The sequence below is a fragment of the Puma concolor genome, chromosome B2, assembly GCF_028749965.1.
Source record: "Puma concolor isolate L17-30 chromosome B2, mPumCon1.1.hap2, whole genome shotgun sequence".
Classification (NCBI taxonomy): Eukaryota; Metazoa; Chordata; class Mammalia; order Carnivora; family Felidae; genus Puma; species Puma concolor.
Window position 1 is genome coordinate 59,183,432 of NC_141671.1, and position 16,491 is coordinate 59,199,922.

The 16,491-nt window shown below is 33.1% G+C and overlaps 1 protein-coding gene across 1 annotated transcript in view; it reads right to left on the reverse strand.

The window, feature by feature from the left end:
• LOC147581008 (protein eyes shut homolog) overlaps positions 1–16,491 on the reverse strand; it is a 345,678-nt gene that overhangs the window by 114,200 nt on the left and 214,987 nt on the right. The window contains exon 7 of the mRNA XM_086707166.1: positions 6,899–7,049. Within this exon, the coding sequence (XP_086563292.1) occupies positions 6,899–7,049 (151 nt within the window). The remainder of the gene's footprint in view (positions 1–6,898; positions 7,050–16,491) is intronic.

A 16,491-nucleotide genomic window follows, 5' to 3' on the forward strand; every position in this document is an offset into this window, starting at 1 on the left:
TGATAAGGGGTTAATCTCCAAAATACATATGGAACTCCAACAACTAAATAGTTAAAAAAGCTAATAACCCAAGTTAAAAAATAAGGCTTTTGAACAGACATTCTCCAAAGACATACAATGGTCAACAGTATATGAAAAAATGCTCATAATCACTAATCATCAGGAAAATTGCACACCAAAACCAAGAGATATCAAGATACCACCTTATACCTGTCAGAATTATATATATACATATGTATGTATATATATACACATATATGTGTATATATGTGTATGTATTTTATTTACATATGTATGTATATATATGTGTGTAAATGTGCATGTGTGTGTGTATGCCACAAATGTTGGTGAGGATGTGGAGAAATCAGAACCCTTGTGCATTGTTGGTGGAGCACAAAATGGTGCAGCTGCTATGGAAAGTAGCATGGAGATTCCCTCCCAAATTAAAAATGAAACTACCATATAATCCTGCAATCCCACTTCTGGGTATTTATTCAAAAGAATTGAAATCAAGATCTTGAAAAGACCTATATTCATAGAAGCACTGTTCACAATAGCCATGATGTGTAAATAATTTAAATGTCCACTGACAAACCAATAGATAAAAAAAGGAAATTCTGTAATAAGTGACTACATGGATGAAACAGAGGACATCAGGCTAAGTGAAGGAGTCCAGGCACAGAAAGACAAACGTTGAATGATTCCACTTACATGAGGCAGTATATGTCTCCTTGTATTCAAGTAGAAGAATTTCACCAGTGTGTATCCCTAAACTGGAAAATTTTGTTTAGGATATGAACATCTTCCACTTTATACATGATACTAAAAAGGATTTTCAATGCAGATTAAAAATGTACTAAACTGTCTCACTGCAGGTGCAATCTTCATGCTTGTTATAATAGGAAGCAAATGTGCAGCTAGATTCTCTCCTTTTGCCAAGGGAAAACATTGGTTCTTAACAGAATGCTGACAATATTCCTTCATTCACCATCATGAGCTTAAATAGAGGTAGTCATTTCTCTTATGAGTTTATCAATGCTTTACATGTCAGAAAAACTAATAGATAGTTGTCAGCCCTTATTCTTTATAGATCCTATTTTAGCAGGGTTGAACAGCTCCTCTTTCTTGAAACTTGCTCTTCTTCTGCATTCTATGATTACAGCACATTTTCTCAGTTGTGCTCTTAATTCCTCAGCCTACTTTGTTGTTGGATACTTAATTACCTTCTCAGTCTTCTCCAGGACTTTGTTCTGATTCTTCTCTTCTTTCTCCTCCCTCTCCCCTGAGGTTATTTTATCTAGTCACATGTACTTGTTTACTATTTTTCTCATTCATTTATTTATTTACTTTTAACTTTTATTTATTTATTTTGAGAGGGGGTAGGGGCAGAGAGAGAGGGAGAGAGAGAAAATCCCAAACAGGCTCTTCGCTGTCAGCATGGAGCCCGACATGGGGCTTGAACTCACAATCCGCAAGATAAATTCTGTTTTTATTAGTGATTGACTTGAATGTGAAAAAAGAACTATCATCTTTATAGAACATATTTTACATTATCAACTTTTGAAGAAAGAAAAAAAATATCCACTAAGGGGTTAGCAATATATCTATTTGTATAATTATCTTATTTCCTTTAATCTTTTGAAAATTTTTCTTTCATCTTTTGAAAAATTTTTCCCCTGGTGTGTTTCAATTTATTTCTGACTGATTACCTAGTATTCATATAACATATTACCTGAGCTGAAACCAAGAGTTGGATGCTTAACTGACTGAGCCACCAGGCGCCCCTCATCTGGTCACATGAATTTAAATGCTACATGCTGAGAATTCCCTGAGTTATGAACACAAGTGTTACCTTGTTCATTCTTGCAAGACTCACAGATACCTCACTTGAAGTGTCCAAACTAATAATCTTCTCATTTCCCTCAAATCTGTTCTCCCAGTTTTCCTCATCTTAGTAATGGATCCATCGTTTTGTTGCTTAAGCCACCTGAAGCCTTAGACTCATGCTTGATGTCTCCTTCTGACTTCCTCATAGGTTCATGAGTGCAGACTTGCATGTATTTTTTTTCTGTATTTTCTAATGAGATAATTAGGGTGAGGTAGATACAATGGTAAATATAAGCCAGTGTTTTTGAATAAATGGAACTATGATTAAATGTACACAGAACTTTTCAAAACTAGAAGCAAACATAAATAGAGGAATTCAAGAGAGATCCTTAAAATGTTGGAACCATATATGTTAAGAAAGGATCCAGAGTAGGGACAGACTCAGAGATAGGTCCTCCCCAACTCCTGGCAGCATTTTGCACAGATATCAAGAAATAGAGGCAAAAGTGATAAAGACATGGGTCGGAGCAAAAAACGGAAGAGCAGTTTGCAGAGGAAGGTGGAACTGTGGGAGGAGAATCTGTCTTTGTGTTGAGTAGGAGCCAGTTTTTGCAGTACCATTGAGCGAGGCTCAGTCCACAGTGGATTATTGCTTAAGAAAGGCATGTCCTTGTATGGGAATAAATTAGAAGTGAGTCTTATATGTGCAAGGAATGAGAAATAATTCTCATGGGTGTTCATCTGAAAATTTGTTGGTTTGTTGCCAAATGCCACCGATGGCAAAATAGACAGCTAAGGGCTTAAATGGCACTGTTGCAGACAGGCCGAATGAATAAGTGAATGATTAACACATAACCTCCAGAAGAAGCAATGGGTTTTGAAATGTTGCAATGCTACTCTTATGTCTCTATTATTTTGCTTATGCTTATCAGAGATATACGTTACATATATGCTTATTTAAAACACTTTTGCTTATTATAGAGTGATTTTCTTTTTAAGATCAAATGGACAGAAAATAAGGTCAAGGTAGAGATTAACGGTTTTGTTTTGTTTTGTTTTTCACCATTTACCCAACCCAAGAGGGCTGAACGTGGCCATCTTTTAAAAATTTTTTTCACTGGTGTGTTTCAATTTATTTCTGATTGATTACCTAGTATTCATACAACAAATATCTTGGAAGAGCTCAAAAAGGTGGACAAGCATCCTCTCTAACAGTCTATCATAAACAATTTACTGAGGTGTCATTCCCTCTTTAAATTGATAATGAATTGTGATGAGTAATATAAACTACCAAAATATTTTAACAGAAAGGGAAATATAGATAACTGAGGTGACTTTTTCATTTATTCTTCAGGAATCAATCACAACTTCCAAAGGAGAATTCTGTCATTCTGTGTTAGATTATTAATTTAACAGTCACTTTTTTGGCTAAATGATTTTTATGGAAAATGACTGACAGGGTTTTTTGTAAAAGTGAATGGCTTTATAGCAGATTAATTATTGAATATGTAAATCAATGTTTTAAACATACAAAAAGTAGATAATACTTATTTGCTTTACAAAAGTATTCTTATTTTCTCAAGGGATTCACTTAAAATTTTAATAATTATTGGACTCATCTATTATGTTGAAATTAAAAATTAAAATGAATATTTAGATTCTTTAATCAATCATTGTTATGAACTCAGAGTCTGTGTCCCCCTAAAATTCACATTAAAATCCTAGTCCTCAATAAATTGGTATTAGGAGGAGGAGGTCTTCAGGAGGTGATTAGGTCATGAGGGTGGAGCCCTCATGAATGGGATTAGTGCCCTTACAAAAGAGATCCCAGAGAACTCTCTCACTCTTTCTGCCAACGTTGAGGACACAGTTAGAAGACAGCAGCTGTCTATGAACCAGAAAAGGGGCCCTCACCAGACTCCAACCTGCCAGCACCATGATCTTGGACTTCCCAACCTTCGTAACTATGAAAAATTAATGTTTATGGTATTTTTGTTATAGCAGCCCAAATGGATTAAGATAGTCACTGAGTCTTCAAAAATTCCTATCCTATATAAAAGTATATGCTACCATAAATTCTGTTTTTAATATTAGTGGTTGACTTGAATGTGAAAAATAACTAGCATCTTTACAGAACACATTTTGTTTTCAATTTTTGCAGAAAGAAAAAAAATCCTCTAGAGGATTAACAATAATATCTCTTTGTATAATTATCTTATTTCCTTTTATATTTAGCAAAGAGAAAAGTTGATACCATTGTAACTTGGTTTGTGCTTTGTTAAGGAATTAAGGCTTGGTGTCCTTAAGCAACTTAGACCCAAGGCAGGAGAGCATGCATTGAAAAGTATAAAACAATTAATGCACTACTAAGGAAAAGTGTTTTCCTACACCAGAGAGGGGGCATTTACTCTCGGACTTTGGAAGTTATCATCATTTACGGTCCTCAGGGGGAAACAGAGTTTTTCACACTTCAGGCACAAAACTGAAAATGCCTAACTGTTTCATTCTCTCCTCCCTACTGAGCTCTGTGTGTTTTTGTTAAAGGAAACATTAAACAACCTGTCAGCATATACGCATTGGATTAGGGGCTCTGATTACGTGGAGGGGCTCTAGCCAGTACAGAAAGACATTACTGGAAACTTAGAGGCAAGAGAATAAGTGTAACTTAGTACTTACTGGCTTGAAGACTCAACTATAGTTCTCTTAGTGTTTAATACTGCAAACCTGTTGTTTTTAATTTTCTGAGTACTGACAACCCACTGTGCTTAAACAGCAGCTCTTAATCAGAACACAATAATTAGATAGTTACAGCCTGCATGATACTTAGATATTCAAAGGGGCCATACTGCACAGGAACAAGTTCACAAAGTTGTTTCTGTTTTCTGATTCATATGATTTCTCTTTAAGTATTATCATAGACATTTTATATTTTGCTTATATCAATCATTCAATATATAGCAATTTAAGTGAATGTCACACACACATAACACACATAAGTACTATGAGAGAGTAACAGTATAAGAATAAAAATTCAATAAGGAACTGACATAAAATCTTCCAAATACAGGAACACAGCATATTTAGCAAGGAGGGAAAAGTTGCTTAGTTAGCAGTCCCTTTAATTTCAAGGTAACTTCACTGGTCTACACACAAATTTCTCTAAATTGATTGTGACAAATGTCCAGTTGTTCTACATCACAGAATGAGAATCAAGTTTTTATGAGAGTATCCCTTAGTTAATGCTAATCCTTTCTAACAAAGGTTTGAATGACAAAGTCTTCAGAATATAGTCAGTTATTACCTATTTCTGCAACTCTACTTTGATACTCTGTCCTCCCCTAGATAACTACCTTTCTCTTTTTATTAATAAGCTTCTAGAAACAGTAATCAAAAATATTTCTTCTTCCATTTATTCTTCCTTAAAAAGTTATTTTTTTTTCCTGCTCTTATTGTTCTTCTGAAACTGCTGGTTGACCTTTTGTAGCTTTGGTGTTGAACATATATACTCCTTTTGGAAACTCTGTCTTTGTGACAGACTCCTGCCTTTTCCAACATCAAGTCTTCCTTCTGCTCATTTCACATCAAACTCCATGCCTCCACAATTAGTGAGTTATTTCCACTCCCACTCCCCCTCTCCTAGGTCTTTCCATTACCTAAGCCTGAGTGTGTGACATTTTGTCTGCCTGGAATGACAGCCTACATATTACTTACCTGGTAGGCACTTGATCATCCCTCACATCTATGCCTAACTACAAACCCCCTTATTCCCCTAGGGAGACTAGGAGGTTTTCTTTTCTATTTTTCTATACTGCTCCTGTATCCTCAACAGAGTAATAGCTCCTTGAGTCTTGAGAACTTGCAGTTAATTAATCTGTGCCCACAAATATTAAATTCTATATGAGAACTCATCTTTTACTTGGGATGTATATATACATAAATATATATATGACTAAAGATTCATTTATGTAAGTTTTTTGTAATCCTATCATCCATTCTTTAATTGATCATACATTTACAAGATGTTTTATGGACACCTACTATGTGACAGAAACTGTCCTTGCCTTGAGGTATAAAAAGGTAAACAAAACAGAAATGTGTTACTCTTATAGAGCTTATAGTCTTGTTGTATCTAGGAAAAAGTCAGTGAAGTGCATTACTATAGAAAAAGTCACAAAAAGTCTAATGGAGTAAAGCTGAATTTAAAATAACGTCTGCATGCTTACAGATAAAGAATTCCCTTATTTCACTGAAGGCATATGCATCACATCAACTATGCAAGTGACTTTTGTTCTTTATGTAAATTTTCTTTGAATTTTTTTAGCTTACCAATAGATTTATACCCAATTTATATTACTTGTGGGGCTTCGAAATAATAGCATTTTAGATCTCCAGTATTTTAAAATAGTATGTTCACATAAGTAAAGCACAATTGTAAATACAGTAAGAGAAAAGATGTAATAAGCTATTGGTACACTTAACAAGCAACCCTAAATTGTGAAAGTAATTCTCCATAATAACGTAAAATGGAGCCAATGATCAATAACATTTAAGTCAGCATGAAAGCTCTTATCCAAAAATATAGGTTAATAATGAAGACAATAAACTAATTATCTAAATGAAAATTTAGAGTACGGGTTGGCATATGCACAACCTCTGCAGAGAACATTTTTACATTTTAAAAACCCAATATGAAGTGGAGACTGGGAATGGTCTTCCAGATCCATTTCCTGAATCAGATTTGTGGTGTGTTCTTGAGCCGACCCACTCATATATCCAAGGAAATCACTAGCATAGGAGTGAACAAAAGCCCATATGTTTAAAATTATCATTAAGTATAATGCACATGTATAGCCATAAGATGGGAAAGCAGCCTGACAACCAAAGCAATTCTGTACAATGAGAACAGTAAACTTTTAGTATGCTTCAGTAGGATATCTTAGTAGAATTGTTCATGCTCTCTTTTCAAAACCATGAAGACAGCTCCATCAACTAGGAAACTTTTCTAAAATTTTCCAATCTGTTTTTCATACAATGACATAATAAATATATTTTAAGATATCAATAGAAATACCTGGTTTGTTCCACGAAGATATGGAAAACCACCAATAAAGACAGATCCTGATTCTGGCAAGGGTTTTCCAGATATGTGATTGATAGATTCACTTGTTTTCATAGTCCTTCCTAAAATAGTCAGTTCAGCTCTACATGGATCAAATTCTTGCCTGCAACCATTTAGGGAAAAAATTTATGGTTTTAGCATGTGTTGTATAAACATTTGACCAATTAATTAAGCTATTAACAAAAGAAGAAACATTTAAGTAAACAGATTATCTCACCATAAAGCCAACAAAGTTATCAGTAGATTAATCTGTTCTAAATTAGAAACCCTTAATGTTTTAAGTACATAAATACAACGTTAAATTTTGACAAAACAACAAATTGTGGCAATCACTTAATGAAATAAATTCTGATAATAAATGGAACATTCCCATCAGTGACTAAAATGACATTAAGAGCATAATATTCTACTTCAGTTTTTTACATTGTCTAATTTTCTGTGTGAAAAATATTGAAAAGAATCAGGTTTAAATATGGTTATCCAGTGTACAACATACCTTTGACTATAGGAGTGTGTGTGTGTGAGTATGTTCCCAGGCACTCTATTTTATTGGTCTATACTTCTACCCCTGTACCAATATCACAGTCTGAAATACTGATACTTTTTATTAAGTCCAGATATTTGAAGTATAAATCCTCTTACTTTGTTTATCTTTTTGAATTGAGATTATCAAAAAAAATTTTTTTTTCTCTTTATTGTGATGAATTATGCTGTTTTTTTTAATGTTTGAATGCATTCCTGAAATAAATTTACTTGGCCGTAATGTATGTCGATTTTACATAACACAGGATTCACTCTTCTATATATTAAGGAATATATATGTTAAACAGAGTGATTGGCCTCAGCCCTCCTGTCTTGGTATTACTCTTATTAAATTTTGGTATCAAGATGATGCTGTCCTTTTATTATTTCAGAAAGTTAATAAAATATTGACGTTATCTCTACTTTTCAATATTTGTAGAATTCACTAGTACAGCCCCCTGGACTTGGAGTTTTCTTTGAGGAAGTTACTAAGGATGGATTTAATGTATTTAATCAATGCAGATATATATGTATTATCACATCTATTTTACTAAGTTGTGTTTTTTTAGAAACATTTTCATTTAACCTGAATTTTCAAAATTACTGGCATAAAATACTTTTATTTATCCAAAATATTGGCATAAAATATATTTATGCCTAACATTATTGCCAGTAAAGATGTAATTGGTGTTGAGACTCTAACAATGTCTCTCTTTCTTATAATATTGGCTATGTGTGCTTTTTCTCATTTTATTTGTTTTGTAGATTAATCTTGGTAGGGAGTAGCCAATTTCAAAGAACACACTTTTGGCATTGTTGATAGTTGCCATCCTATGTTTATTTTCTACTCCATTAGCTTCTGTTCTTATTTTTATGATTTTCGTCTTTTCACTTTCTTTGGGCTTAATTTACTCTCCTGCTTCTAGGCTGTTTAATCTAACATAAGCTCTCAAGATTGTAAACTTCTAAGAATAAATTTAGCTATGCACAAAAAGTTCTTCCTCATCATCTATTCAAAATATTTTCTAATTTCTTTTGTGATTTTTTTGTTTGTTTGGCCCAAGATTATTCAGAACTGTACAGGGACTTCCTGGTTATCTTTTATATTATAAAATACTATAAAAGCTCAAATCAAGCTTATTCAAAGAATATTCTGTTTGCTTCTGATTCTTGAAATTTATTCACTTAGCCTGCATAGCCCAGCATATGGTCAATTTTAGAAATGTTCTCATGACCCCAGAAAATGTGTTCTGTATATGTGAATACACACACACACACATTTACACATTTTTGTAGTGAATAAAGAATAGGAGCAATGAAATAAATCATATCTATAATGCATATACATTTTTTCTTAAAAAATATTTGGAGATTTTTTTTGCATCCTCCTTTTTATCTATATCATGATAAAAAGTTAATAAAACTAAAACCATGTATAACATGGCAGCCAATATTAATGCTATAATAAAGAGAGTTCTGAAAAGTTTTTGAAAAGATCATGCTGGTCTGTATATTAAGAACATGGGAAAAAATGTACTGAACATTTTTAGAACCCATTTGATATTCTTGGATGCTGTATTTAGAAGCAAACTAGAAGCTTTCTGGGTTAATTACTTCTTACAATTAAGCTGTTAAAAATATCTTAGGGAGGATACAGCTTCTAGGAAGTTATTCATTAAATGATAAAAATAAAAAGCACAACTACTTTTCTCCAATCAATCTTTAAATTTTAATGTTTGGAAAAATATTTCATACTGTTTTGTGATATTGAAATAGTATTAGCAATTATTCACTAAGACTTTGTTAATGAACAAATTTCCCATATTTCATGAAGCAAAGGAAACCCATTAAGCCATCAAACATATTTATTTGGCTGTTGATTATAGCTATAATAACTGAAAAGATAATATATATACAATACATACATATTCATGAATCACTGAATAAAGCCACTAAGATCTTTGAAATTTACTGTTAAATTTTGTTTTTAAAAATAATCAACAGGGTAATCATATTTAATTTTATGTTTTTATAATTATATCAATAAAATATAGGTCAATAATTATACATCTAAATTAAATTTTTCTGATGTGCATAATTTCTCTTATGTGACTACATAACATATTGTTGGATATTTAGTTTCTAAGATTTTAAAGTGATAAATGCGTACTTGATACTAATTTATGAGGTCATATCACTCTTATTTAATCTTAGGAAATGTTCCCAGAAGTAAATGTTTAGTTTTATATTTCTACTCATATAAGATCTATTAGTATTTTCAACATATTCTCTGAATGAAAATCCTTCCCAACAAAGAAATAAATATTTGCCTATATTTTATGTTTATACATGGATTTGAAGGTCACTAATATTCACAATAATATTTCATGTATACAGTATTTCTTCATTTCGTATTTTATAGCTCTTCAGTGTACTTGATTCCGAGTATATTTCTTTAATTACTCTAGTGGGACAATTTATTTTAATATTTGGTATACCAAGTATTCTCTGTTCGAACTCTTCTTAAAAGATTTTTTGACACTTCAGCATGTTTATCATTAAGAATCTATTTTTTATTCCAAATGTTGTCCATGACATTTTTAATCAAGACAATACAATAACAATAACAAAAGTTATTCTACATTCTAAATTCTAAAATTTAAAGGAATACACATGCCTGTATACATACACACAAGTACATACAGGTGTGCATACACACCTGCATATATGTATCTAAAATACATATGCATATGTATTTACATATTTATATTACAAATTAGAATATTTTATCCAAATGAGAAGAAAATTTTTTTTTCTTCCTTTAAAGATCTGTATTTAGTCCATATTCAACAGTGGTGTTTACTCTTATGGATCTGACTAGAGAATAATGAAAAAGTGTGATATAAAATACATATTAATTCAATACACAATGGTTCTAAGTTGTGCAATACAGACCACACACAAATACAGAGTAGAAATATTCCAGAACTGACCTCTGTGTGATTATGATGATTATGAGAGGAAGAGTGAAGAATAAGAGATATTACAGTGTGAGATTTTGAGAGATGGTGAAGGCTAGAAGCGAAATGAATAAAGTGGAGTTTTAAGGGCTTTGTCTGTCTATAGTTGAGAATGAGAGTTCAGTTCAATACCAGATCTTTAAGCTTCACTACTTTAAGCATGTGGAACATGCTATTCTGTATGGAGATTATAGTTCATGCACTACAATGTCAACAGTATGAGGAGACAGAGGCCTTTGTTATGTTACTCCTGTATCCTCATACGTACCACAGGGCCTTGTATGTGGCAAACACTACAGTATGTGTTGAATAATGAGCAGTTTTACAAGACACTATCTGAAATAAAAGAGGTGCTTAACGAATGACAGCATTTTTCTTTTGAAGATAGCATGTACTTTACTCTATTTATTAGAAGATATTTCATAAAATGCTGAAAATATCAAAGAGGAAAAAGGCACAATAACCCGCATTTATCAGAAGGAACCATTATAACTGTATTGTAATTTAAAACTGTCATTTCATTACAGAATTTTCCCTGAAGTTGGGAATGTAACATATAAACTCTTTTGGAGTTTGCCTTCTTTGTTAATTTAATAACATAAGACATTTATGTATGTTAATGTTATTCCAAACTATTAACTTCCATGAATGTATAGTAATAGTTCATATGTTTGTACTTTATTTCTAAAATGTTCAATCATTGGTATTTGGGAATCTTTGTATTTTCACTCTTTTCTGTAAAACTAAAATATATGACTGTTTCATGCATCTTGATACACACATCAATGTATTTTCTTAGGAAAATTTCTAGAAGTTAATTTGCGGTATATAAGCTTTCTCAACATTTCCATTATATATTCCTAAATTTTCTTCAAACTTTTTTCTCAATCTACTGTGTCTGTGATGGTTAGTTTTGTGTGGCAATTTAGCTAGGCTACAGTCTCCTGTTATTCAAACACTAATCTAGGTGTTGCTGTTAAGGCATTTTGTAGGTGTGGTTAACATCTACAAGCAGTTGACTTTAAGTAAAGGAGATGACCCTTCAAAATTTGAGTAGACCTCATTCATCAACTGAAAGGCTTTACAAGCAAAACTGAAGTTCCCTTGAAGAAATTCCACCTGTGGATTGTAGCATTAGCCCCCACCCAGAGGTTTCCAGTCTGCAGACCTGCCCCTCAGACTTTGTACTTATCCAGACAGATGCCACGATCATATAAGCCAATTCCTTGAAATAAATCTCTTAATATATATCTTCTGCTGGATGTTTATTTGGTAAAGTTCTGACTGATACTGATTTTGATACCTACAGTACTGAGAATACAGAGCTATCATTTGACCCAACGTATAGGAAGATCTTTTATATTACCTTCTAATCACATCAGTGAAACAGTATTAATGTTAACAGAGTATGGAATTTGATTCTTTAATTGGAGCTGGACCTGATAATAGTTTTTGTTAAAATCTCAAGACCTGTCTCTCTTAATTTGTGTTAGCCACATTAATTCCTTAAAAAGGTTTTCTGCATGAATAGTAACATATCAGGTGACTGGCTTTTGATTATCAACTCTAAGCTATAGACCTGCCATCACCTGAATAAACAAACAGAAGAACTCAAGAGTATTAGGGAAAGATTCATATATGATGGTAGGAGACTAATTATAAATATATCACATTGGTGGCTTTTCTTTAAAATTTATTATGGTTTTTATTATTGTAGTACAATTTCTATTCATTGTCTCAGAGGGGAAACTTCTTCACCATCAAGAACACTATTTCCTATACACTAATTCTGTAGGCTTTCACCTTTGGGTAAGTATGGGAATTTTTCTTTCATACTTAAAATTCTGCATTGGTTATTCTTGTTTTCAAAGCTATTATCATTTCTGAAATAAATTACCCATTGTAAATGAATACATGGATGGCATATTATCTTTTCTCATACACCTATTCCAGAGAGCTGGCAGCTAAGCTGAAAAAAGATGAAAGTAAGTAAATGTCCATTATAACAATGTAGACCATCATGTGTTCTTTGCCGAAAATGCAATTCTAATATTTCATCTAGCAGGATTGTTACGTTATTCAAGAGACACACTTTTTAACAGCAGTCATATCTTTCCCCTTAGGCTCATTAGAGTGGAGGCAATGCTGTTCTGATTGTGTCCGATTGAATCTAACAGGAATTGACTGAACGTAAGAAAACAGTCTTACAACATTATTGTTTAGCATTTGCTGATGATACAGTTTGCCTAGCACACCATGCAGTGTAAAATTTTTCCATCAAGGCTTTGTAATGTTTTCTCTAAAATCAGCACACGGGGTGCTTTAAAGGTCAAATGAGTAGAACAAATATTTTTTTGCATAATTATAAATATACATCGAACTCTTTTCAGGACTCCTGGTGTTTGAACTACCTGTAATTATTCTTCTCCCAAACTTGCAGTGATTGCTCATATTTGTCATTTGTATTCACATAATAGTAATCATTAACAACTCTCCACCAATTAGAACCTGAAAGAAAAGTTTAGTGGGCCATAAATTCTATTCATTACATTTAGGTAGTCAGGGTAGATGCCAGGAAAGGTCAAATAACTATGCTGAACACAATAGAGATGTGGGTGACCAACTGTTTTATTATTTGCATGCCTATCATCATACAGCAACAATTTCTAAGCTTCCACATGTCTTAGCAAAGCCTAGAAGGAATACATGGAATAGGCCAATCTTACACATATATGATCAAAAAGGCAGCAAATAGTAAAATTCCATTATGTTGGGTATTAACTCTCTCATCTGATTATTCTTCAGTGTTATAAAAGTCATTGTTTAAAATTACTGACTTCCATCTTTTATTTAAGAAAGCAGTCTTTAATTGCCAGTGATAAACCTCAATATAGAACATGTACATGCATGTATTTTCCTTATTAACTGCCTATCATATTTATACTGAAAACACCATTGGGGTGCCTAGGTGGCTCAGTCGGTTAAGTCTGACTTCTGATTTTGGCTCAGGTCACCATCCCAGGGTCGTGAGATTGAGCTCCACACAGGGCCCGTGCTGAGCGTGGAGTCTGCTTGAGATTCTCTCTCCTTCTTACTCTCCCCTCTCTCCCTCCCTCCTTCCCTGTCCCTCTCTCTCAACATAAAATCTAAAAGAAAATCAAAAAACACCATTAATTTATTTAATCAGCCATAAACATATAAAGAAATTACTATAAAATCAAAACAATTATATTTTCAGGGAGGATTTAGACCCCTAAACTGTCTATTCACAAACAGAAATAAAAGATAGACCTCAATTGATATATTTGATGTCAATACACTATTTTATTAGTTTTATTGGTTTATTTTGAGAGAGAGAAAGAAAGAGAAGCTGAGAGAGAGGAGACAGAGAATCCCAAGCAAGCTCTGCTCTGTCAGTGCAGAGCCCTACATGGGGCTTAACTGACTAAGCCATCCAGGTGCCTTTCTAGGGTTATTTTATATGCATTTAACTTAGAAGAAATTTAGTAAGTTCACTATAAAAATTGATTTTTTAAAAGGGAATTAAACATAAATAGGGGATATTTCTGTTAAGAAGGCCAATTCAATTCCTACCATATATATTCAGGTAGTTTCCACAGGTGACATGGAATTGCTCCCAGCTTCCACTTTTCATCCCATCCTTGAAAAAAAGGAAGTTAAACTTCTTGATTTAAAACTTTGATGGTAGGGGTGCCTAGGTGGCTCAGTCAGTTAAGTGTCTGTCTCTTGATTTTGGCTTAGGTTATGATATTGAGCCCTGTGTTGGGCTCTGCACTGACAGTGCAGAGCCTGCTTGGGATTCTCTCTCTCCCTCTCTTTCCCTCCACCCATCTTCTGCTTGCCCACTCCCGCAAGTGTTCTCTTTCTCTCAAAGTAAATAAATAAACATCAAAGAAAAAAAAAAAAAAAACTTTGGCTAGTAGGTCACTATCAAAAAATTAAGTCTAAAAATCTTCACTTGAAATTTAAACCAAGAGAAACCTGCCTAGGTTTCTTTTCTATCCACTTAAACGCTGCTAATACTTAAGAACGTACTTAAGCTTCACTTACTACCTAAAATGCTACCAATATTTTCAGTATTAATGATATCTTAACCATCTAATACCACCAACAGCGTGCCATTCATTTTTGCATTCAATTACGTAGTGTTTTCTTGTGTTATATAACTGCTTTGTGTCTCCAGTGAAAAAATAGCCCTTCAATTGGCAGAGTTATGATTTGTCCATCTTTAGCTTTTTAATAAAACTAAGGCATTGGCCTACTGACCTTGAAAAATCAATTTTGCATTTTAGTTTATAACAACAACTATGTTCCTAGAAATACATCAACTATTCCCTTAACAAGCCCACAGGCTTCCAGGTGCTTAGATACCACCTCCACTGTGACCACAGTCTGGCCCTGGTCTCCATGTTAGGATAGGATTATCCCTGTGCTCATGGGACTTTCTACTGGCAAAGTAACGGTTGGCATTCATTGAGCCATAGTTAGATTTTCTAACAATTATGGGCAGCTGAGCAAATAGTAGCTAAAAGCTCTGAATTTAGTATTGAAAATATCATGCAATTGAGTTGTTTTCTGGCGAGTTCTAAACTCAGTATTATACTAGTTAATTTTTCTTTTGGGGTTCATTCTTTGGGAACCTTGAGGACATTTTTCTTTTCCTTTGTGTTCTTATATGGAAGAAAAGGGTTTCCACATCATGTCATAATTCTTCTCAAAGACTGTTCCCTGATAAAATTTCAGATATTCCCACTGGATAAATGGATTTTTAAAATATATTTTTGCATTTGTAATCAAGATTAAATATCAGTGAGATGGTTAATATCATATATTAATTATAGTGGTTCTAATTAAATTATATTTCAGGATCTGTAAAACAATACTCAATTGATATTAGATTATTGATATTATATATCTAATTGATATTAGATTATTAGATACTAAGATCACTGATTAAATTTAATTAGGAACAATATATCCAATTATTATCTTTATCATTATGAGCAATAAGCCACTTCTAGTCACAATTCCTTGAGATGAAATATCTACTTTAGAAAAGAACACTAACTGGGGTGCCTGGTGGCTCAGTTGGTTAGGCGACTGACTTCGGCCCAGGTCATGATCTCACAGTTTGTGAGTTTGAGTCCCGCGTTGGGCTCTGTACTGACAGCTCAGAGCCTGGAGCCTTCTTCAGATTCTGTGTCTCCCCCTGTCTCTACCCCTCCCCTGCTCACGCTGTGTCTCTCTGTCTCTCAATAATAAATAAACATTAAAAAATTGAAAAAAAAACACTAATAAAATCTCATAAATTAATTTAATACATTTTAGACCTTATATTTGATAAAATTATATAAATATTTTAAACATGATATTCATAATTTCTGAATATTCACAGAATATATTTAAATTTTTATTTTTCTAAAGCATTAAAAGGATAAAGTAAACCAGCAGAATAATTGTGAAATACAATTTTTAGTTTTTAAGAGATTCATATAGTAGTACCTTAATTTCTACCATGGGCAATCCCTCATTTGGTTGTTTTGTGACTTCCTTCAAAACAATTCAAGAAAATACCAGACATGGAAGTAATAGAGGAAGTCTGATTATTCAGAGAAATAAGGGGAGGATCAAAAAGCACACAGAAACATATAAAGTGATCTGGTGATGAAATCATCCTCAGAGAACCCCCTTTCATTCCTGAATTTAAAAATCTGCCCTTGGAGTTCCAAAGACATTAGGAGCTAATGGATAGCTTACAGTACAATTGTTTATACTTAACATTCTCTGTTGGGGTTGGTCAGCACATCACAATTTCAAAGAGTGCTAACGATTTCGTAATGAGAATTTAGAGAGTATGTCCCTAGTCAGATTATTTACAGAATTAAGTTCCACAAAACTCAACATACTGATGAATACTTTCAGTTTAATCTAGCCGCAGTTCCACAATTACTAATAAAGCCTATTTGCCTTAGGAAATGTTAC